General features: G+C 54.7%; 1 protein-coding gene across 1 annotated transcript; it reads right to left on the reverse strand.

Moving 5' to 3' along the window:
• Positions 1 to 1,847: 1,847 nt before the first annotated feature.
• OAF (out at first homolog) lies at positions 1,848 to 21,253 on the reverse strand. Its single transcript, XM_070384078.1, has 4 exons — positions 20,463 to 21,253; positions 4,465 to 4,599; positions 3,228 to 3,406; positions 1,848 to 2,888 (listed from the first exon to the last, which is right to left on the reverse strand). Exons 1-4 carry the CDS (start codon positions 20,727 to 20,729, stop codon positions 2,633 to 2,635), a joined length of 837 nt encoding a protein of 278 aa, XP_070240179.1. The 5' UTR covers positions 20,730 to 21,253; the 3' UTR covers positions 1,848 to 2,632.
• Between the last annotated feature and the right edge of the window lie 309 nt (positions 21,254 to 21,562).

Genomic DNA, 21,562 nt, shown 5'->3' on the forward strand with positions numbered 1-21,562 from the left:
CACCACAGTTCAAAAACATCAATTCTTTAGTGCTCAGCTTTATAGTCCAGATCTCCCTGGTGGCTCAGAGGTTAAAGCATCTGCCTGCAAGGCGGGAGACCCGGGTTCAATCCCTGGGTCAGGAAGATCCCCTGGAGAAGGAAATGGCACCCCACTCCAGTACTCTTGCCTGGAGAATCCCATGGATGGAGGAGCCTGGTAGGTTACAGTCCACGGGGTCGCAAAGAGTCGGACACGACTGAGCACTTCACTTGCACTTTCACTTTATAGTCCAACTCTCACATCCATACATGACCACTGGAAAAAACCATAGATTTGACTAGACAGACCGTTGTTGGCAAAATAATGTCTCTGGTTTTTAATATGCTGTCTAGGTTGGTCATAACTTTTCTTCCAAGGAGCAAGCATCTTTTAATTTCATGGCTGCAATCACCATCTGCAGTGATTTTGGAGCCCCCAAAAATAAAGTCTGTCATTGTTTCCACTGTTTCCCCATCTATTTGCCATGAAGTGATGGGACCAGATGCCATGATCTTAAGTTTTCTGAATGTTGAGCTTTAAGCCAACTTTTTCACTCTCCTCTTTCACTTTCATCAAGAGAATGGGAAAGTCTAGAGATCTCTTCAAGAAAATTGGAGATACCAGTCAGAATAGCCATCATTTAAAAGTCTACAAATAACATGCTGGAGAAGGTGTGGAGAAAAGGGAATCCTCCTACACTGCTGGTGGGAATATAAATCGGTACAGCCATTATGGAAAACAAGATGGAGTTTCCTCAAAAATCTAAAAAATATAATTGCCATATGATCCAGAAATCCCATTCCTGGCCATGTATCCAGACAAAACTCTAATTTAAAAAGATACATGTACCCCTATGTTCATAGAAGCACTATTTACAATAGCCAAGATATGGAAACAGCCTAAATGTCCACTGACAGGTGAATGGATAAAAAAAAAAAAAGTGGTACATGTATCAGTGCACTACTACTCAGTCAGAAAAAAGAATTAAAATGCCATTTGCAGCAACATGAATGAACCTAGAGATGATCACACTAAGTAAATCAGAAAGACAAATACCATATAATATCACTTACATGTAGAATCTAAAATATAACACAAATGAAATTATCTACAAAATAGAAACAGACTCACAGACATACAGAACAGACTTGTGGTTGCCACGGGAGCAGGGATGGTGGGGAAGAATAGATTGGGAGTTTGAGATTAACAAATGCAAACCAATATATATATGTGTGTGCCTGTGCGCAACTGAATCACTTTGCTGTTCAACAGAAACTCAACATTGTAAATCAATTATAGTGTGCTGCATTCATGTCTGCCTCTTTGTGACAGCACAGACTGTAGCCTGCCAGGCTCCTCTGTCCATGGAATTCTCCAGGCAAGAATACTGGAGTGGGTTGCCATGCCCTCCTCCAGGGGATCTTCCCAAACCAGGGATCGAACCCAGGTCTCTTATGTCTCCTGCATTATTCTTTACCATTAACACCACCTGGGAAGCCCTAAAATAGGAAAAAACAACAACAAACCTATTTCCAGGATTTGATCCCTGGAGAAGTCTGGCTCAGAATTTTCATCTGTCTCACGGTGTCTTTTACTGCTTACCCACCTGTGTCTGTCTCATCTTAAGTGCAGAAGTTTTGTCATAGCTTTTCCTAGTAATGCCCACCCCAGCTACATCCTCCCCCCACCCCAAGATTGAGCACACAGTAGGTGCTTCAGGAGTTGTCCCTAGGCTGGCTGTCCCCAAGACGTGTTCCCTAGACAGGGACACGTCTCCTGACACCAGGTGGCAGCATTGGCCAAAAATTCTCTCAGAACTCTGCGTCTAGAGCTGTCAGTCAAGTAAAAATTTAAACTTTTATTTCTGGTACAAATGATAAATATTTTGCATTAAAAATCTGGAATTCAAGTTTTCCTCATACTTCATGCTCCCTCCCTGTCCCAGAACCTTACAAAAATATTTCTGTTTAGAGGGAGCAAGCCAGCACCTGCTCCCTCGGCAAAGTCCAGGTTTGCAGAAAGGCACGTATTCTGTGTCAGGGTGGGGACGGTGGCCTCCGAGGCCAGAACGAGAGGAAGGCGCTGAGATCCGTGCTAGGGGCTGCGCCCCCTCTGGTGCAATGATTCTTCCCCTCCTTGCTGCGCAGTGGGACGGTGCACAGGGGCCAGGTCCTTCCCAACGGTGGGGCAGGAGTTGTGTGGGGGAGGTGGGTACGACAGGCACAGACACCCTTCAGGGTCTAAACCTTTGAAGAGTTAAATAGGAGAGTCACAGGCCGTCACATTTTGGGTGCTTGAAAGTGAACACTTTGGGGAGATGAAGGAGGGGAGGCAAGCTTGGAGAACCCCCCCTTCTCCCTGGGTCCCCAAGGAAGACGCACAGGGCAGGAGTGGGGGCTGCCTTCATGAGTTAAACCTTGCCACACCACACCCCTTTCACAGTCACGGGTGAGGGAGCCAGAGGCTCCGGGATTAGGTGATGGGAAGGAAGAGCGCTAAGGCCTCCGTTGTCGGGGGTGGGGGGCACCCCCTCTGGCGGCTGGGGGAGGGGCAGTGGGTCCCGGGCAGCTGCCTCGGGGACCACCCCTCGTCCCAGCCTGGCTAGGGGTCCTCATCCCAGAGGCACAGCTGCTTCTGGGGCACGTAGAAGTCGAAGCTGTAGTTCTTCTGGCAGCTGCGGATGCCGCACTTGTAGGGCGCTGGGCGGTCGCGGCCGTGGCAGTACTTGAGCATGCAGGGGTACCAGGCCAGGCTCAGACCATAGCGGCAGATGCAGGGCTTCCCGCGGTCCCCCACCTGCCCGCAGCGAGGCAGCAACACCTGCTCTGAAGCCTTGGGGAGAGCCTCGAACACGGAGCCATCCACACCTGGGAGAGAAGGCGGGGGTCAGGGCGGGGGCGGGGGCCTCCCCACATGGCCCCTTCAGGCATCCTAGTGCTCCCATGAGCTAAGTGTTACCATCCTTGTTTTACAGATGAGAAAACTGGCCCAGAGAGGTTATCGGCCTGGCTGACGTCACACAGTAAGTAGGGATTCAGGACTGTCTGACTTCAAGTCCTCCACTTGCCCCTGCCAGTGCCACGCAGGCATCACTTCCTCCAGGAAGCCCTCCCTGACCAGTCCTAGCTGGGTGGAGAACTCCCATATCTCATCATTGCTCCCCATCATATTTGAGGTGATATAGCAGTGGGCCGCACCCAGCTGACCTTGCTCCAGCCAGAACCGGACGTCTTCCTGGCGGGTGTAGATGGCATCCACGGCCTCGGCACACGTTGCGGAGATGGGGGCTCAGCAGCGCCCCCTGGCTGAAGTTGACGGCGATGTCCATGTGCATCTGCTCTGGGCCCCGCACCTCCTCAGCTTGCCGCACTGCCCGTGGGTTTTTCTGAGTGGAAGAGAAGAGTTGTTCCTACCCGGCCTCAGTCAGCCCCCTGCCCACTCTTTCCCTGATCGCTGATTGTCAGACAAACCCAGGCTGGCTGCCTTCAGATCCTTGGGGCCACCTGCAGGGTGACAGTCAGGGGGAACCAGCCCCCCTCCAACTGGTGGAAAAACTGATACCCAGGGCACCGTCAATTCTTTTCAGCTGGCCACTGGGCTGACCTCTGAGACCTTAGGGAAAATTCTGACATGTTGCTGGGGGGGTGGGGGTGGGGGTGGTGTTGGAGGTGGGCAAGCCAGGCCAGTTGTCCCAGGGTCAGTGACCGCTGGGGTCCTGTACTTGCCAACATCCAGGTAACTGAGTCTCTCTGGGAAAAGCAGACAGAAGGGTGGGACCTAGGACAGGTCCTGCTGAAGAGTTTAGGGAGCTTACATGAGGCCAGGGAGAGGCCTGGGGTAGGGGAAGGGACTGGGAGTGGGCAAAAAGCTGAGGGGTTCCAAAGCTGCGTTGAATGCTTTACATGCTCTGTCCCACTTAATTCTCACTGTAACCCGTCTCTCAGTAAGAAAATAGGGGCTTTGAGGGACTTTCCTGGAGGGCTAGTGGTTAAGACTGGGCTTCAAATGCAGGGGCTGCGGCGGATTCCATCCCGGGTTGGGAAAACTAAAATTCCACATGCCCTGTGGCGTGGCCAAAAAACAAAGAAAATAGGGACTTGGAAGGGAGGTGACACGTCTAGAGTCACCCAGATGATGAGTGGCGTTGCCACAGCTGAAGGCAGATCTGACTTGCCTCCATCATAAACGGGGAGGGGCTGAGGTTGGGGGCAGGAAGAATTTGAGAGATGGGGGTTCGGTGCAGATTAGGGATCTGGGGTTATGGGATCAGGTGTGGCCTGGGGCATAATCAGGGGGCTCAGGATTACAGGCTGAGTGTGGGGCCAGGGATTAGGTGGATCGGGGCGGGGTGGGACACTGAGGCTGGGGTGGGTGGGGTCCAGGCCAGGGCTCAGCTGCAGGGGTGCGTGCAGGCTCTGGGGCAAGCCTGGGGTGGGCACTCACCTGCCGGAGCTTGGCCATGGCCTCGCTGGGAATGATCTCATTGTGGTGCAGCCGGGTGACAAAGCAGAGAGCCTGGAACTGACTCTGCCCCTTCTCCAGCTCCCCCAGAATCAAGGCCCGGAAGATCTTCACATCCTGATGGGGAAGGGCAGAAGGATGGGGGCTGGTTGGAGGGGGTGAGATCTCCTCACCAGTCCCCCCCTCAACACACAATGCTCAGCTCAGACCACCCCCCCTCAGAGAACACAGGCCTGGACACTGTCCTGCAATGGACACCTCCCTCCTGCTGTCCTGGGAATTTTTTTCTTTCCCATTTAAACCCGTGACTTAAAAGAACACACCCCAGATGTTCCAAAGCCTTCTGGAAAATTCACATAGTGAACTGCTAGAAAGCTTTCCAAAAACAAGGCTGTTTAAAAGTACAGAACTTCACCTTAAAGGAAACCACCGCTTTTGGCACCTGGTCCACTCATAGCCGATACTTCCCTTCTGGGGCACCCCTGTGTTCCCTCATCAGGGTGAGTCGGGGCCCCTACGACCGCCTGACCAGGGTGTCACAAGGCAGAGGCTGCACTTTTTACAAGCACAGATTTCAGAGTTCCTCTTGCTGACTTTCCCATTCAGTAGGTTTGGGGAGAAGGCCCCCAGTGCTTCTGGTCATCCAGGCTTCTAGACACCAGCATCTCAGATGAAGGTGGCGGGGTCAGGATGGGGTTAAGGGCAGACACAGCAGCAGCTGTTGCCAAGGGCGCTGCGATGGCTCACCTTTCCCCTTCCCTCCCCACTTCCCCTTTCCCCATGGGGTTACTAATGGCCTGGCCAGCAGGCCAAGGGCTCCTTCCTGTCACTGACTGACTGTGTGAATCAGGGAGGCCAGAGAGGGGCAGAGGAAGAAGGGGAAGGGGCTGTGGGATGGGGTTCCCTTTCCAAACTGGCTGCTGAAACCCTGGGCACCTGAGGTATCCCTTGCTCTCACCCAGCTCTGTGCCTTGGCTAATGGCTCCCGATGAGACATCAGCAGGTCCCAGTCAGCAGTGGTCTAAGTGTGGGAAGATCCCCCCTGCCTGGGAGGGACCCTGGTCACACTGATGGTTCCTCCAGGAACCCTAGTGGTCCTGTACCAACACAGAGGGTATAGAGCCTATATAGATATGAATCCTTCAATGACCGTGCCCTGGGCTCATTCACCAAACATCCCGGTTCACTGAGTGCTTCCTGCCAAGTGAAATGCTCTGAGAACAGGGTCTGAGGGGCCCCCCTGGATTCCAGTGTAGGCACTGAGGGGCCCAGGGTTCCCCTCCAAGTCTGCAGTGTATTAGTGGCGTTCAGCTCATCTCCCAGTTTCTCTAAGCCTTGTTTATAAAGGGATGATGCCACTTTTACCTGGAGGTTGTGGTGAGGACAGAACAGGCTGGTGTGAAGGGAAACACAGAGAATGCCTGCCCTGAGTTAAGTGCTCAGCGGTGCTGGCTGGGGCCACTGGCCCACTGCAAGTGACTGGCCAGTGCTGCTGCTGCTAAGTCGCTTCAGTCGTGTCCGACTCTGTGCGACCCCTGAGACAGCAGCCCACCAGGCTCCCCTGTCCCTGGGTTTCTCCAGGCAAGAACACTGGAGTGGGTTGCCATTTCCTTCTCCAGTGCATGAAAAGTGAAAAGTGAAAGTGAGGTCGCTCAGTTGTGTTCGACTCTTCGCGACCCCATGGACTGCAGCCTACCAGGCTCTTCCGTCCAGGGATTTTCCAGTGCTATCATCCCACAAATCCCCATGATCTTTCTGTCGTTTTGTTTGTTTGTTTTAGAGTCTTTTGATGTGGACCCTTTTTAAAGTCTTTATTGAATTTGTTACAACATTGCTTCAGTCTTATCTTTTGGTTTTTGGGTCCCAAGGCATGTGGGATCTTATCTTAGTTTCCTGACCAGGGATCAAACTGGTACCCTCTACATTAGCAAGCAAAATCTTAACCACTGGACCACCAGGGAAGTATCTCCCCACCCCACCACCCCATGCCCTTTGGAATTTCTCTGACTCTCCAAGGACTTTCCCTACTTCCCTTCACTATAAATGGTCTCTGGAACATTGAGGGGTGGGAGTGTCCAGGGAGATTTTCCACCAAGACCGTAGAAAGGGAGACTGAGGCCCAGCTGGTGAGAAAGGTTATGTTAGGTTCCTCCTGGTCCCAGACTTGGAGGGAAGGTGAATCACAGCTCGGGTAACCTCAGCTTCCTCTCAGCAGGAAATCCGCTCTTGGGTCACGAGGCTAGGCTGTCCTTGCCCCGCCAAGCCTCGGTCATCCAATCTTCCACACCCTCAGGTCGGCTGAGGGGAGACTGGAGTTGGTACATGGGTGCATTTTCCGCTCAGTTTTTGCCAGGTGAGACTTGATACCAGATTTCCCCTCCTGGGGCTGTGTTAGGCGGATGTCCCTGGCAGGACCCCCAGGCAGGATCCAAAGTCCGCATATTTTCAGCCGTGACCCTTGAAGGGAATGCCATCTGGGATATTCACAGCATCTTCTCCGATACCACAGGCACGTGCCATAGCCTGTGGTCTATGGGCTGCCCCGAGCTGGCCTCCTGGCTTGGACACTACCCATCTACCACTAGCCAGAGAAAGTATTTAAAATTCTAGACCAGACCAGGGGGTGAACGAAATCTGTCAGAATATTTTCCCTGCTTCTAGATTAAATAACAAAGTCAATGACAACAGCAAAATGCTACCAAAATGGGAATGTGACTGCGGGTGAAGCGAGGGGATGAGAATTTTTTGTTGAGATAGATTTCCTCTATGTCTCTCATTTATTTTTGTAGGACAACGATTTATTGAAGTTTATAACTGGAAGGGACAAGTCACTGTTACCATGAGTCAAAAAGGATATACTGCCCCATTCAAATCTGCACAACAACAGGAGGTAGGAACTATGATTATTACTGTGTTTGGAATGGATAACTTGCTCAAGGTCATGAGACCAAGAGGAAATGCAGCCAAAATTTTTAACCCAGGCAGCCTGCCTCCAAAATCCAAACTCTCGCAACCATAATGAACAACTGCTTCTAGGTCAACTAATCCAATGTCTCTGATGCCCAGTTACAGACCAGATGGTGCAGGAGATTCAGGTTCGATCCCTGGGTCAAGAGGATTTCCTAGAGAAGGAGACAGCAACCCACTTCAGTGTTCTTGGCTGGAGAGTTTCATGGACAGAGCAGCCTGGTGGGCTATAGTCCCTGGGGGTGCAAACAGTCGGACATGACTGAGCAACCACCACTTTCACTTTCTAAAGAAACTAAAGCTCAGGCCCAGAGATAGAGCGCGGTCTGCCTGCAGCCACACAGCCAGTGAGAGACAGAAGAGAATGCAGGGCCCTCTTCCCGCCATGTGGTCTGCGTGTCCTCTGCAGACCTGCCCAGGACTACAGTGGCTCCCATTCAAGGCTGTGTGTGACTAACAGTCAACAGCATCTGATGCAAACATCAGGGTAAGATGACGCAGGATCACCTTTCTAATCCCTCTGCCTGCTCTGCCCAGGGCCTCTGTAAACCCTGAATTTTCCAACCTTCTTAATCTGTATCTCCAGGAAACCAAGTTCCCTGTGCTGAGCCCAGGAGGGAGACAGCAGTCCAAGCAGCTGGATCTTTGTGGCTCCATCATCATGACCAGTGTCTCTCCTACCTTCTACTCCCCACACCTCAGACTCACTACCAGGGCCCCCTTTCCCTTCAACACAGAGGACAGGGCAGGGGGAGAGGGCCCCCTGCTTCAGGGAACATCTGACCAGGTGCTAAGCTCCCAGCTTTTCTCCTTGCCCAAGAATCCCCTGGGATGATCCACCCAGATGTGGCCTAACGCCCAAGGCAGACGACACAGCTGGGAAGAGCATATGGCAGGCTTTTCAGGCCCAGGTCTCAGGCTAGGATGTCTAAGATGGGCAGTTTCTATAAGGCTCCTTCTCCCACGGGTTCCTAGGAACCTGCAGCCCCCCCAGGAGCAGGCCACCAGGAAGAAGAGGAGGGGACGGTACCAGGGCTGAAACTGGGCCATACAGAGGGGATGGTCACAGAGATACACCAAGTCCCCTATACGAACTTTCAAGTTGCGAACGTTCAAAGATGCCAACGTGCATCTGGTTCCAGCAAGGAACCAGAACCTGAGCCATCAACGTCAAGCGTGAATGAAATTGCAGCTTGCCCTCCGTCTCCTATTGCTGATGATCCTTCAGCTCTACCATCTCCCACCTCCTCTCCCTCCTCCAGTTGGTAACTCTTCTTGCTTGTTCACTCGATGCCAGCCCCTGTATGCCAGCTGTTGTACAGTACTACTGTACTTTTCAAAGTACTGTATTGTAAGATTAAAAATGTTTTATTTTGTGTTTTTTTAAATGTATTCTTTGTGTGAAAAGTATAAACCCATGACAGTACAGTACTATATAGGCAACTGTGTTAGTTGGGTACCTGGGCTAACCTTGATGGACTTAACGAACAAACTGGACATATGAACGTACTCCCAGAAGGGAACTCATTTGTATATAGGGAACTTACTGTAGTGAGGATTTGCTGAAGTCCTTTGTGGGTGGTTTAAAGGTTCTCAGAGAGCAGGATAGTTAAGAGCAAAGGCTCTGGAGCCAGTGCTGCCTGCATTCAGATCCTGGCTTTGCTGATATGCGCCATGTCATCCTGGGGGATTCACTTGACCTGTCTGTATCTTAGTTTCCACATGTGTAAAATGAGTACAGGCAACAATACCTACACCTCAAGGAATTCCTGAGAGGAAAAATGAGTGAAAGGTCTCAGAACAGCACGGGCTGGACTCCTTCAGCTTTTCTCTAGAATTGTTGCAATCCCTGGCCTAGCTCCAACTGTGATCAACTCCAGACCTGCAGAGGCAAGAAAACAGAGCTTTCTTCCAGAGACACACCAGAGCCCCAGAGAAGTCAGCTGACTCTGCTGGAGCTTGCAGGTAATCAGCAAATCGGTGGGAGAGTGCTGACTAGCATCACCTGGGGCAGGTCCTTCACAGGCGGCGGGGCAGGGCAGTGGGCAACACCAAGGTCAGGGCCCCAGTCTTCAAGGGGCTCATAGGGGAAGCTGACCTACAACTGAAGTCAGCGCCCATGATGAGGCCTAGGGTTGAGGCTTATGCAGAGTGCTATAGGGTAAAGATGAAAGTGAAAGTCGTGTCCGACTCTAGTGCTCCGGTCCCTTTAAGCATGGGGCTGGGAGGGAGGGAAGACTTACTGGAGCAGAGGTCCTCAACCTTTTTGGCACCAGAGACAGGTTTCGTAGAAGACAATGTCCCCACGAATCAGGCTGGGGGGTGGGAGCAGGCATGGACGGACGGTTGGGGGATGATTCAAGCGCGTTTCATTTGCTGTGTGCTTTATTTCTATTGTTATATCAGCTTCGCCTCAGATCATCAGGCACTAGATCCTGGAGGCTGGGAACCCCTGTACTAGACTGAAGGGTACTTCACTGGTTCTGGACAATGAGAGGATAGGGGGCTTTCTAGCCAAGAGAGAGGCAATTACAGAAAACGTGTGTGTGTGTGCTGTGTGCTCAGTCGTTCCGTGGACTGCAGCCCACCAGGCTCCTCTGTCCGTGGGATTTCCCAGGCAATAATACTGCAGTGGGTTGCCATTTCCTCCTCCATGGGCTCATCTCGACCCAGGGATCGAACTCGCATCTCTTGCACCTCCTGCATCGGCAGGCAGGTTCTTTACCACGAGCGCCACCTGGGAAGCCCCATTACAGAAGCCAGGGAGGTACAAAGGCATCTTAATGCCCCCACCCATCCATCTCTTCACGCTACCGTCTTATGATCTGCCTAATGCCCTTCCAAGGCTTATTTTGTCCTCACCATAAAGTGTACCCCCCAGAGGCTGGCATCCACATCTTTGCTGACAGTTCTAAGCACTGAACCAAAGAGGTGGCGGTTTCCAGAGTAAGCGAGGCCAGGTGCCTGTCTATGAGTTGATGCCTGGCGGGGATATCCAGTCCCATCCTGCCCAGCATCCTTCAGGACTCAGTTCACATGCATCCATCCACCCCACCAACCCTCCAGCAGAGTTGGCCAGGTCCAATCCCTACCTTCCTCCCACTGTGTCTGGAATGACCTCTTTCCTTGTCTTTCCTTCCAGATTCAACTCCTTGAGGCCAGGATAGTATATTATTTGCAGTGTATCCCCACCTACTAGAACACAACAGGTGTTGTGTTCAGTACATATCTAGAAATGAATAAATGAAGGATGGACTGGACAAACAAGAGCAGGCCAGGGTCCTAAGCAAAGTGATGGGAGTACCAGGGAGGGGAGGGAGGGAGGGGACGGCAGTGAGAGTGGAAGGAAGAGGCTGGTGGGAGGGCAGGGACAGGGTCTGAGAGCCCAGTCAAAGAGTCTGAGCTTCATCTAGCAGACCACTGGAAGTCATCACTGGATTTTCAGCCTGGAGGTGACATGCACGAATCTCTGGCTCAGAGCTGAATCAGAAACTTGAGTTGTGCTAGGCCAGCGTGCATTTTATCTAAACACCTCGGAAGGGCCCCAGTCCTCGTGTAGCGTCTTCTGCCTGGGCAACAAGTCTCCCAGGCCCTCCACGCTGTGCCCCTGGCTCAGGACAGCGGCTCCACCTTATCTATGCAGTGTCCTCAGCCTGACACAAAGCTGAGTGAAGGCACCCATGCTCTGGGGCCTCCATCGAAACCTCTTGCCCCCAACAAGAAGACGGTTCTTCTTGGGCTTCCTTGTACCCAGGCTCCTGCCCACTGGCAGTCCTACAGCTGCGCTTTTGGCTTCTAGAGGTTCAGGGGAGCTTTTTCATGCTCCAGTGAGGTTCCAGCAGGGGACGTGACCTTCAAGGTCATCCAGCTGCAGGGCCAGCCCCAGGCGCCCATATTTTCTAACTCAACTCCCGAGATCTTTCTGCTCTTCCCAGCTCCCCGCTGAGCCCTCTCCCAGATATTCTATTCTTCTCTGCGTTCACTCCCTGCCCTAGACCCTCTGTATCTCATAGAAGGCTGTTCTGGGAAAAGCAGGGGGTAGCCCTCCGCACTTACAAGAGCAGACAGCCTGTGCCAGGCCCCTATGGCTGCCTTCCGGGGGAGAGGCTCCAGGGAAAGCTCGGTGTTGGGGACAGGAGGAGACCCCGGAGACAGGCCACAGGAGCACCCATGACCCTAGCGCTGTCACACAAGCCCAACTGCCAGCTTCCAGAATGAAAGGGGGAAACAAACCTCTCTTGTTTTAACTGCTGTGGGGTTTTATATTACAGCCAAGTCGAATCGTAACTGTACACACAGACAGACACCTGCTTGCCCCCATTCAGGGGCCACGTGGCCAAGCTTTCATCCAGAGGTGCTGATTCTTGAACGATCTCCCACCCTTCACCCAGTGGCACCCAGGCCCCCCATGCCCCTTGTGCTGAGGCCCACACTTCCGCTCGGCCGTGGGCCCCTCCTTTCTCGCACCCCTGCTCCTAGGAGCACGTTTCTGCCCTCGTGGCCTCTCCCAGGAGTCTCCACGTCACCCGCTTTCTCTTGATCACCGCAGCACCCCTCGCGTGTAGTCACACACACCCATCTTCTCCCGACAGTCTCTCCACACTCTTCTCCCGCCCTCCCTTCTTCCCCCAAAGTCTCTCTCACACATACACACACACACACACACACAGTGTCTTCCATGCCTTCTCACACACCAGTCTCTGCACCCACCGCACACAGGCTGTTACACTCACCTACATCCAGGCACTTACACCCGCCTCTCCCAGTTCACCTCCCCAGCCTAGCCTGGCCAACCCCACCTCCTCCTCTGCCCTCCTTCCCACCACCAGCTCCCAGCTCCAACTGCCCCCCTGCCCCTGACTCCAAGCGCCCTTCCTCAGCCCCCTTTTCCAGAAAGCCCACCATGGGGAAGTGCGGGGAGGCTCTCTCATCTCAGACCTCGCTGCCCACCCAGCCCTGGACCACGGGGGAACTGAAAACGAAGAGGGTCAGATGGTGGAGCTGCTGTGCTGTGCTGGGCTGCTCAGTCATGTCCAGCTCTTTGCTACCTACCCCATGGACTGTAGCCCACCAGGCTCCTCTGTCCATGGGGATTTTCCAGGCAAGAATACTGGAGTGGGTTGCTATGCCCTCCTCCAGGGGAATCTTCCCAACCCAGGGATCGAATCCAGGTCTCCCGCATTGCAGGCGGATTCTTTATCATCTGAGCCACCAAGGAAATCCAAGAATACTAGAGTAGGTAGCCAATCCCTTCTCCAGGGAAACTTCTCCACCCAGGAATCAAACTGGGGACTCCTGCATTGCAGGTAGATTCTTTACCAGCCAATCTACCAGGAAAGCCCATGGTGGAACTGATCTTCCCTCAAAAGCCCTCTCCCAGCCCACCTCTGGGCCACCGTGGTTACACAGCCCAGGCTGGAGGCCATGCTCCAGGTCCCCGCAAAGTGCCTGCTCCTCTCTCCCCCTGGCCCTCGGACGGCGCACACCGTCTCCCGGGAGCTTCCTCTGCCATCTCGCTCTCCTTCCTGGCACACCAGAGTATGAGGTTTTGAGGACCGTCCTGAGCCAACCCAAATATTTACTGCTCGGCTCCTGGCTGGAGCCGCTTTATAGATAGAGAGGGGCTGGCTTCCCTGTGCTGGAGGTGAGAGGTCAGCCTAGGGGGCAGCCAGGGAGCAGGGCCCTCCTCACCCTGCACTGGCCGCCCCAGGACAGGCACAGGAGCACCTGGGCTGCTCTGGCCGGACCCCTGGAGAGGCACAGAGGCAAACAGAATCAACCCAAAGCCAAGCCAAGCACACTCCCCGGCTGGTGCCTGGGGAGGCAGGCTGCCCCTTTATGAGATGCCTGCAGACCCCAGGGGCTACGCCTACACAGAGACTTCTTGTTACAGGTCATCTGTGCAACCACGTGCTGAGGGCAGTGCCCCCTGCCCTCCCCCAGGCCCCCAGCGTTCTGTCAGCCAAATCCCAAAGGTCACCACTGTCCCAACTGCTCCAGGAACAATGTGCGGCTTTATGTGGATCAAATGCACCCCAATGTCCCGCTGACTCAGGGCTCCTGAGATGGGAGCTCACTTCCCGCTCACTCCCATTCCCAGCCCCAGCGCCTCCCTCCCTCACCCCCAGCCCTTCATCAGAATCTCCCCCTGCCCCCCAGAGGGGGCAGCCACTTCAACACTTGCCAACTGAAAGGATGGGAGTCCTAATGATGCCTGGGTCCCCAGAACAGGAACAATCTGTTTGGCTGGGTCAGGAAGGAGGGCTGGGGCCCCGGCTGGAACTTCTAGTTCTCTTCCCACCTGCCTCCGCTGGTCTCTGCTTTGCTGAGGCCTCTCACTCACTCCTCACAACATGTCTCCAAGCCGTCATATGGTATTTGTGTTGTGTCTGAGCCTCGGGCTCAGAGAGGTTAAGTGACTTGTCAAGCCACACGGCTGGTCAAGCGCAGAAAAATGTACAGTGAGTGCTCAGAAGTATCTATGAGCTATTTAAAAAATGGTCCCCTCACTCCCATGGTCTCTCCAGGAGCCACGGGGGAAGGGCAAAGAGGAATATCCCAGGCTCAGTGAAGAGGTTGAAACTCAAAATTCATGGTGGGGCATGTGGTGAGCTTGGGGGGAGGGGTCCAGCCCAAGTCTGTAAGCAGGAAAGTTTCTCCGTAGATGTGTCCCTCGGCACCAAGGCTTTTTTCAGCCTCCTTCTTCCTCTCCCCTCCCCTGTTCGGGTTTCTTCAGCCTCCAGGAAGGAGCCCATTTATATGTCACAGCAAGCACAGGCAGTCAGAACACAGTGGGAGAATCCCTGGGTCCCCATCCTGGATCGTTAGCTACTGATCTTGTCCAAGTCACTACACAGGCTTGAGTCTCAGTTTGCACATCTGTGAAATGGATGCAATACCCGCCATTCGATGTAGTGGTGAGGGTCAAATGAGGCCAGGTGTGTGAACGCCACTGTCAGTGTGTGATCTGAGTGACCACTCAGTGTGTGAGACCCAGACAGCTGTGATTCTTACCTCAAAGCTGGCCTCGGTCTCACCGGCACCACCCCTGTGACCCGTGGGAAGCCTCACAGGAAGACCCTCACTTCCGTTTCTCCCCGGTCAACAACAGGTCACTGACTTGTCCGAGGTGGCAGTCCTCACTGCACAACCCGGGATCCTTTCCCAGGACTCCACCTGGATGTGGGTATTCAGGGAGTGGGAGGTACAGGCCAGGCTGCACCTTGGGGCAGGGCTGCTGATCCCTAACACAGGGAGGGCTTCCTCAGACACGGCAGAGGGACTGCGTTAGAACCCGGGGCCCCACAGGCACAAGCCGGGTGGTTCTCTCTGATGACGTCTCATGAACTCCCGTGGGGAAATGTGCTGGGCACCACAAAGCTCTGGGCCTCTGCTGAAAGCACCTCTACCGTAATCTGTTCCCCGAAAGTCACCCTCTCCATCACGTGCCTCCACTACAGACCAACAAACTGCAGGGACCCAACATAAGCTGGGGAGGCGGACACTGCACCCTCAGGCCCGTCATGTCTGACATCCCCATGATGTGATATCCTGTTAGAACAAACAGCCGCAGGCATCAGTCTGGCCATTTGCACATTCCCTATCTTTGCTGACTCTCTCACAGCCTGGAGCTGCTTCCCCTACCCCGACGGGGAGCCCCCAAGGCATGGATGACTGTGCTCTCTGGACTGCTTCTTCCTCTGACCCCCACCCCCAGGGCATGGGTGCCCAGGGCATGGGTCCCTTGGAGTGACCTCGAGCTGATCCGCCCTGTTATATGGACCCCTTTATCTTGGCTCTGGGCTTCCTTGGTGGCTCAAACAGGAAAGAATCTGTCTGCAATTCGGGAGACCCAGGTGCAGTCCTTGGGTCGGGAAGATCCCCTGGAAAAGGGCATGGCAACCCACTCCAGTTTCTTGCCTGGGGAATTCCACAGACAGAGGAGCCTGGTGGGCTACAGTTCATGGGGTCGCAAAGAGTCCAACATGACTGAGCAACTAACACACACACACACACACACATCCTGGGTCCAGCCCGTGGCCCCTCTTGGCCACCATCCTCCCCACATTTGGAGTCTGGCTCCTTTCTCCCTGCTCCTGTTGCAGCCATGGCCCACCACCACCCCCACCTGCCCTTTGTAGCTGCACATGACTTTCTCTTATCTTTCAGTCCCACCCTCCCTGCCCCGTCAGCACCAAACCACACCGCTTGAACATGACTCATCCCCCTCCCTCAGATTCTGGACGCTCAGAGGATAAGAGATACTCAGAGGGAAAGAGAACTTGGATGGGGACAGCAACCTGGGGGAAGGGGACCAAGACGACTGTCAGATCAAAAGCCAGGCTGGAGAGTCAGGACGGTGACATGCCCAGTGAGTCTGTACATCTGGGTATGATTACATGCATAGGCTTTGAATTATAAAGAAGGGCACTGCCTACTGAGACCGTATGATGAATCAGCGTTCTTGTGCTGAGGGCACCAAGTACGCAGCCTCGGGTCTACATGCTGTTTAAACACATTAGGGTTATTGTGGATAGAACAACAGGTTTCAACTAAATGACTGAGTTGGGGCTTGACCTTCATTTCACAGTCTAACCCTGTGCCTCCTCCAAGTCCCTCCATCCCTGAAGCAACTCTGCCAGTCTGCCAGGGCTTCCCAAGCTTTGCTGCTCATTGGAATCACCAGCGGCTCTTTAAAAACCCTGCTGTCTGGTTCCCACCCTCAGACATTTGGACTTAATTGGTCTGGAGTGCAGGCGAGGCATTGGGTTTTCTAAAGCTCCCCAGGCGATTCAAATGTGCAGCGAAGTTTGGGAGCCACCGAGCTGCAGCATGGTTTTTGAAAGCTGCGCCCTGAACTGATGGTCAGCAGCCTGTGGGTAGGGCTTACAGTCATGCACGATGGTGATTTGGTAGCTTTGAGGGCCTTGTGGAGTGTGTGATCCTTGCCCGGGCTCCATGTCCTACAGTGGGCTGATCACTGTGACAGCTTTACTGGCTTCAGGTCCAGCGTGGCAGTGTGGGGAGGGCCAGGCAGTGCTGGAGCCCTGTCTCCTGGCAGAGGCAGAGGGTTGGAGGGGTGTGGAGAGGGCGCTGGGGCAGGGGTGCGACCGGCTGGAGGAGGTCTATATTACATCCAGCACAGGGGGCCTTGCTGCTGCCCTGGGGAGCAGGACACAGCAGGAATGACTGCTCCCTGCGGAGGGGCTGGCCAGCAACTCTTGAGTAACTTCCCATGTACCTATCACTGGGATAAGAGATGCCCACAGAGCTGATAAAACATCTTTTCTGGGTGTGTCCGTGAGGGTGTCTCGGGAAGATACTAGCATGTGAAACAGGAGCCTGAGTGGAAGGTGGCCCTCGCCAGAGTGGGTGGGCATCATCCAATCCATTGAGGGCACGATAAGAACAAAAAGGGTGGAGAAGGGCAAATTTGCTCTCTCTGCGTGAGCCGGACATCCATCTTCTCCTGCCCTTAGACGTCAATGCTCTTGGTTCTCAGGCCTCTGCACTCACACTGGAACGACACAGGCCTTTCTGGACCTCCAGCTGACAGACCACAGACTTCTCTGCCTTCATAATCGTGTGAGCCAACCACCCCTCAAATAAAATCTCTTCTACAGCTCTGTGGTGGTGGTTTAGTCACTAAGTCGTGTTCGACTCTTTTGCAACTCCAATGGACTGTAGCCCACCAGGCTCCTCTGTCCAAGGGATTTCCCAGGCAAGAATAAACCAGAGTGGGTTGCCATTTCCTTCTCATAGGGAGATCTTCCCCGCCCAGGGATTTAACCCGTGTCTCCTGCTCAGCAGGCGGGTTCTTTACCACTGAGCCACCTGGGTGTATTTCCCTCCTATTATTTCTGTTCTGCGGGCCTGGGTGCATTTCTCTTTTATTATTTCTGTTCTGCAGGGGAACTCTAATACATGGAGCTTCAGAGAGAAGGTTCTGATGAGGGACTAAGGCTCTTCCAGGCTCAGTGCTGTCTTTCCGTGTGACTTTGGCTCTGTTGTTCAACATCGTTGCACCCGAGCTTAGCACAGAGGGTCCCTGCTGAGATGTGACGTGAGCCAGTGATAATTATGAAAGTCAGTGGCTTCTATTTCTGGAACATTGGGTACGGCAGATGATACACAGTGAGTATTTCATATATGTCACTCAGTTTAGTTCTCACAATGGCCATGGGAACAGTAGCATTATCATCCCCATTTTACAGATGGAAAAATGAAGCCTTAGAGAGATCAAGTAGCTTGCCCAGGGTTAAACTACGTCTGTCTCCTTTCAGTTTGGACTACTTCCCAAAGGTGACAAAACAGCCAATGTTACTATCCTCAAATGGACTAGGGACTGTTCCCAAACCACCCCCAAACGGATTTGGTACATGGTATAAAAGAAACACCAGGTCCAGGATTTTTTCCTACAAGAAAAGTCATTACTTCTAGATAGAAGCTTCTCTTGGAAATCTGCCGGAGACCTTGAGGACTGGGCGAGCAACAAGAGAGGTGACCCACCCCAGAAAGATCCATTATAAAAGCTGCTCTGGCCAATGCAGACCATGGACTAGGGTGGAGTTAAAGGCTATTCCACTCCACTCCCAGCCTTCCCCAACTCCACCCCACCCCAGGCCAGCTGAGAAATCCAGAGTAGGAAGGGACCTTGGAAAGCTGGTTTCCTTTGGTAATTTTCACTCGCAATTCCCTCCCTTGCTAATGAAACTGGAGATGCCAGAGGGCAGGTGTGAAATGCCAGCTTCTGGGTCAGAGGTTACTCTGAAAAGCAGTCTTTGGAAGCCTGGGTGGAGGTTTTAACTGCTGCAGGGAGGTGTGAACTGCTGCGGGGATTAAAATGAGGCTCTTACAATCAGTTCCAAATGGATTCTCTAACTGGGCAGTTGGCCCCTCACTCTACCCTCAGCCCCAAGTCCCTGGCCTGCACCCCACTGCCACTGGCCTCTCCCCTACCCTTGCCCTCAGGATAGAGCAATAAAACCTTCCAAGCTGCAGCGAGAGGCTATAAAAGCTGAGCCCTACTCGTTGACTCTCTGACCGGTGTCCTACCCACAGTCTTGGCTGCTGGAGTGGTCCCAGGGATGGGGAAGTCTCTCGAGGGTTCCAGAAAGGCCACAGAACAATGGGCAGTGGGGCAGGAAGGTGGGAGACTCCTGGGCTGGCCTGAGGCTCACTCTCAAGGACAAAGGGTTTCAATGGAAGGTTGGAGGGGACGCTTAGCCTCCTGCTTCCCCTATTTGGGGGTTTTCCAGGAAAAGAACAGACTTGACAAAATTCCCCTGGAGTTTAAGTGGGGAGGCAGGAGATGTTCCTGCCCTGTCAGCTTCCCTCTCTCCACACACACACTCACCTGCCCCTGCCTGAATTGAGAACCTAGCTTAGGCCTGCTGAGTAAGGAAGGGATCGCACAGTCCTCCCGATTGCAACACTCAAGCACCCCTACCCCCACCCCACCCCCTCAACTGGTCTCTCTGCATCCCTGGTCAGTGACAGCCCAATAGTCCAGGGACAGATCAGCCGTCAAGCCCCACCTCCACTGTCCATGGGATCACTGGCCCCCAACCTGGATATACCATCTATGGCAATGTGGCTGGGTCCCTAGGTGACTCTGCAAACTCTGCCCTGAGTCCTCTCAAGTTCTGGTCTCCAAGAGGAAGGAGAGAGAGGAGGCTCAGATAGCTGCCCCAGAGCCCTGGGCTTTCCCCACTGCTGGCTGACTCATCGGCCTCCCCTCTCCCCTTCCCCAGAGCCTCCCAGGGCCTCTTTCTACAGGAGAGGGAGGTGGGGAGGATGCTTCAGTTGACCAGCAGACTCCCTTGAGTACCACACCTCACCCACCTTCTTTCCCGCCAGGGTTCCCGCCCCTGGGTCACCGTTACTCACTGCCCTTCCAGGCCTGCTTCCTGATAACCCCAAGCACCTCCATTCTCTACTCCACCTCGCAATCCAGGGGGCCAGGCCCACCTACTTGTTCTCTTCACCAAACACACACACACACACACACAGAGGAGAGGCTGGTCTTTACCCCCTTCCCACCCACTTGTACACACACACACACACACACACACACACACACACACACACGAGAGGCTGGTCTTTACCCCCTTCCCACCTACTTGTACGTACACACACACACACACACACACACACACACACACACACACGAGAGGCTGGTCTTTACCCCCTTCCCACCTACTTACACACACACACACACACATGAGAGGCTGGTCTTTACCCGCTTCCCCAGAATCTGAGCCAAAACTGAGGGTTGGTCAGCCCTTCTGCCAAGCAGGGTAAGAGGTGGCACCTCTCCCAGAGCCTGGGGACCTCACCCGGGGCCTCTCCCCAGGTCCTTCACTACAAGTTCCCAGACTTACATTCCAAAGAGAAGAGGTGGCTTCTCCTTGGCCTGGGGGACACGTAGCTCCGCCCAGGAACCCCCTTCCCCAGCCCAAGGAAGTGAACAAGGAGAGGTGGTACATAGACTCCAAGAAGTCAGGGCTGGGAGACCTGGGGTCACCCTCTTGTTCCGGTACAGAGGTGTGAAAGGCGGCCTAGAGAAGGAAAGGGACTTGCCCTAGGTCACAGTGAGAACCCAGGACCTGTGATGCGTGGCCCAGGACTTTTTCCTGATAGAGCCTGAGGGAATTACTCCAGAAAGGGAGACGGGGTTATTAACATTGACTCTAGTAGGGTCAGCGCCTGGAGGGCGTTGGAAGACCTGGAAGATGAAAGTGCGGAACTAGCTGGTCAGGGCGCCTGGGCGCCCAGAGTAAAAAGGTGAAAGGCCGCAAGGGAGAGTCTGAAGGGCAGCAGAGCAGTTCGTGGGGGAGAATGATGGGCGCTGGGGAGCAGGGCAAAGAGGTGTGGAGAAGAGCCCGCGTGACTTGTCTAAGTCGCGTCCCTGTCCCTCTCCTGGCCCAGTCCTCCGGCCAGCAGACGGGACCCTCTCAGGCACGCAGATTTCCCCCCTCCGTCCCACCGCCAGGCAACGGACGGTGCCTCACCTTCTTAAAGTCTGCGGTGAAGGAAATGAGAGTGCCGTCGGGCTTGCGCAGCTCCAGGCTGATGCTGTCGGCGTCGCTGTCCGCTTGCAGGCTCTCCTCGGTCACCTGGCCGTCAGGCAGCCGCACCCGCACCCGCAGCTCCGACGGCGCGCCAGCCCCGGCCCCCGCGCCCACGCCGCGCGGCGCCCACAGCAGTGGCACGAGCAGCGTCAGGAGCAGCAGCGCGGGGGACGCCCGGGGGACCCCGCAGCGGCCGGGCGGGCGCATCCCCGGGAGCCGCCGCCGCCCTCGCGGTCCCGGTGCGCCGCGAGCAGGCAGGGAGCTGCGGGGCCAAACTTCGCCCGAACTTGGAGGCTAGTTCACGGCACGGGGGCGCGGCTCCCCCTGGGGCGGGGGGCTCAGCCGCGGGGCGCCAGCGACGTGGCGCCGAGGCACGTGGGCTGCGCTCCGCCGCGCGCCCCCCGGCGGCTCCGAGGCGGACGCCGCGCTCCCGGGGCCCGTCCACCTCCCAGTCCGAGCGCGGCGCCTCCCGCGGCCCCCGACTCCGGAGCTCCGAGACTCTGTTTTGCACTTTTCATTCAATCCCACCCCCCGTCACTTCCTTCAGAAAACAGAAACCACCAGGACCTGCCTTAAAGAGACCGCGCACCTCTCGGCCCTTAAAGGGCCCGCCGCGGCTCTTCCAGCGCTCGGCGGCGGGCGGGGCGTATCCGCGCGCGGCAGCCTGGTGGGAACTGAGTTTCTCAACCGCGCTCCCTCCCCGTCGCGCCCCGGCAGCGACCGGGCTGGCCCGGGAGTTGACTCTTCTGGCAGATCCCTTCCTCCCAGCAGGGGCGGGACGGCTGACTCTTCCCCCGCCCCCTTCCCCCCGCCCCGTCCTTCTTTTTTGGCCCGGTCTTGTGCCACGTGGATGAAAGAATCGGGCTTGGTGTTTTAGGGGTTTTGTTTGGTCTTTTCAGTTTCTCTGAGACGGCGAATTTCTGCGCTGCTTCTGCAAAATCGGACCTCACCTCGCGTTCAGCCTTTTGACTGCCATAGATCAGGAGACAGGGGCTGAGGTTCTGCTGGCATTGACATCCGTCAGGTGTGAAATCTTGATC

The sequence above is a fragment of the Bos mutus genome, chromosome 15 (genome assembly GCF_027580195.1).
Source record: "Bos mutus isolate GX-2022 chromosome 15, NWIPB_WYAK_1.1, whole genome shotgun sequence".
NCBI lineage: Eukaryota > Metazoa > Chordata > Mammalia > Artiodactyla > Bovidae > Bos > Bos mutus.

What these genes read in the sequence shown, in the direction of transcription:
- OAF (XM_070384078.1), bottom strand. Translation starts at nt 20,729, where the DNA reads ATGCGCCCGCCCGGCCGCTGCGGGGTCCCCCGGGCGTCCCCCGCGCTG. An exon ending in TCACCGCAGACTTTAAGAAG is followed by an intron (nt 4,600 to 20,462) that starts GTGAGGCACCGT and finishes CTTCCCCATCAG; the next exon opens with GATGTGAAGATCTTCCGGGC. An exon ending in CCGGTTCTGGCTGGAGCAAG is followed by an intron (nt 2,889 to 3,227) that starts GTCAGCTGGGTG and finishes CTTCTCTCCCAG; the next exon opens with GTGTGGATGGCTCCGTGTTC.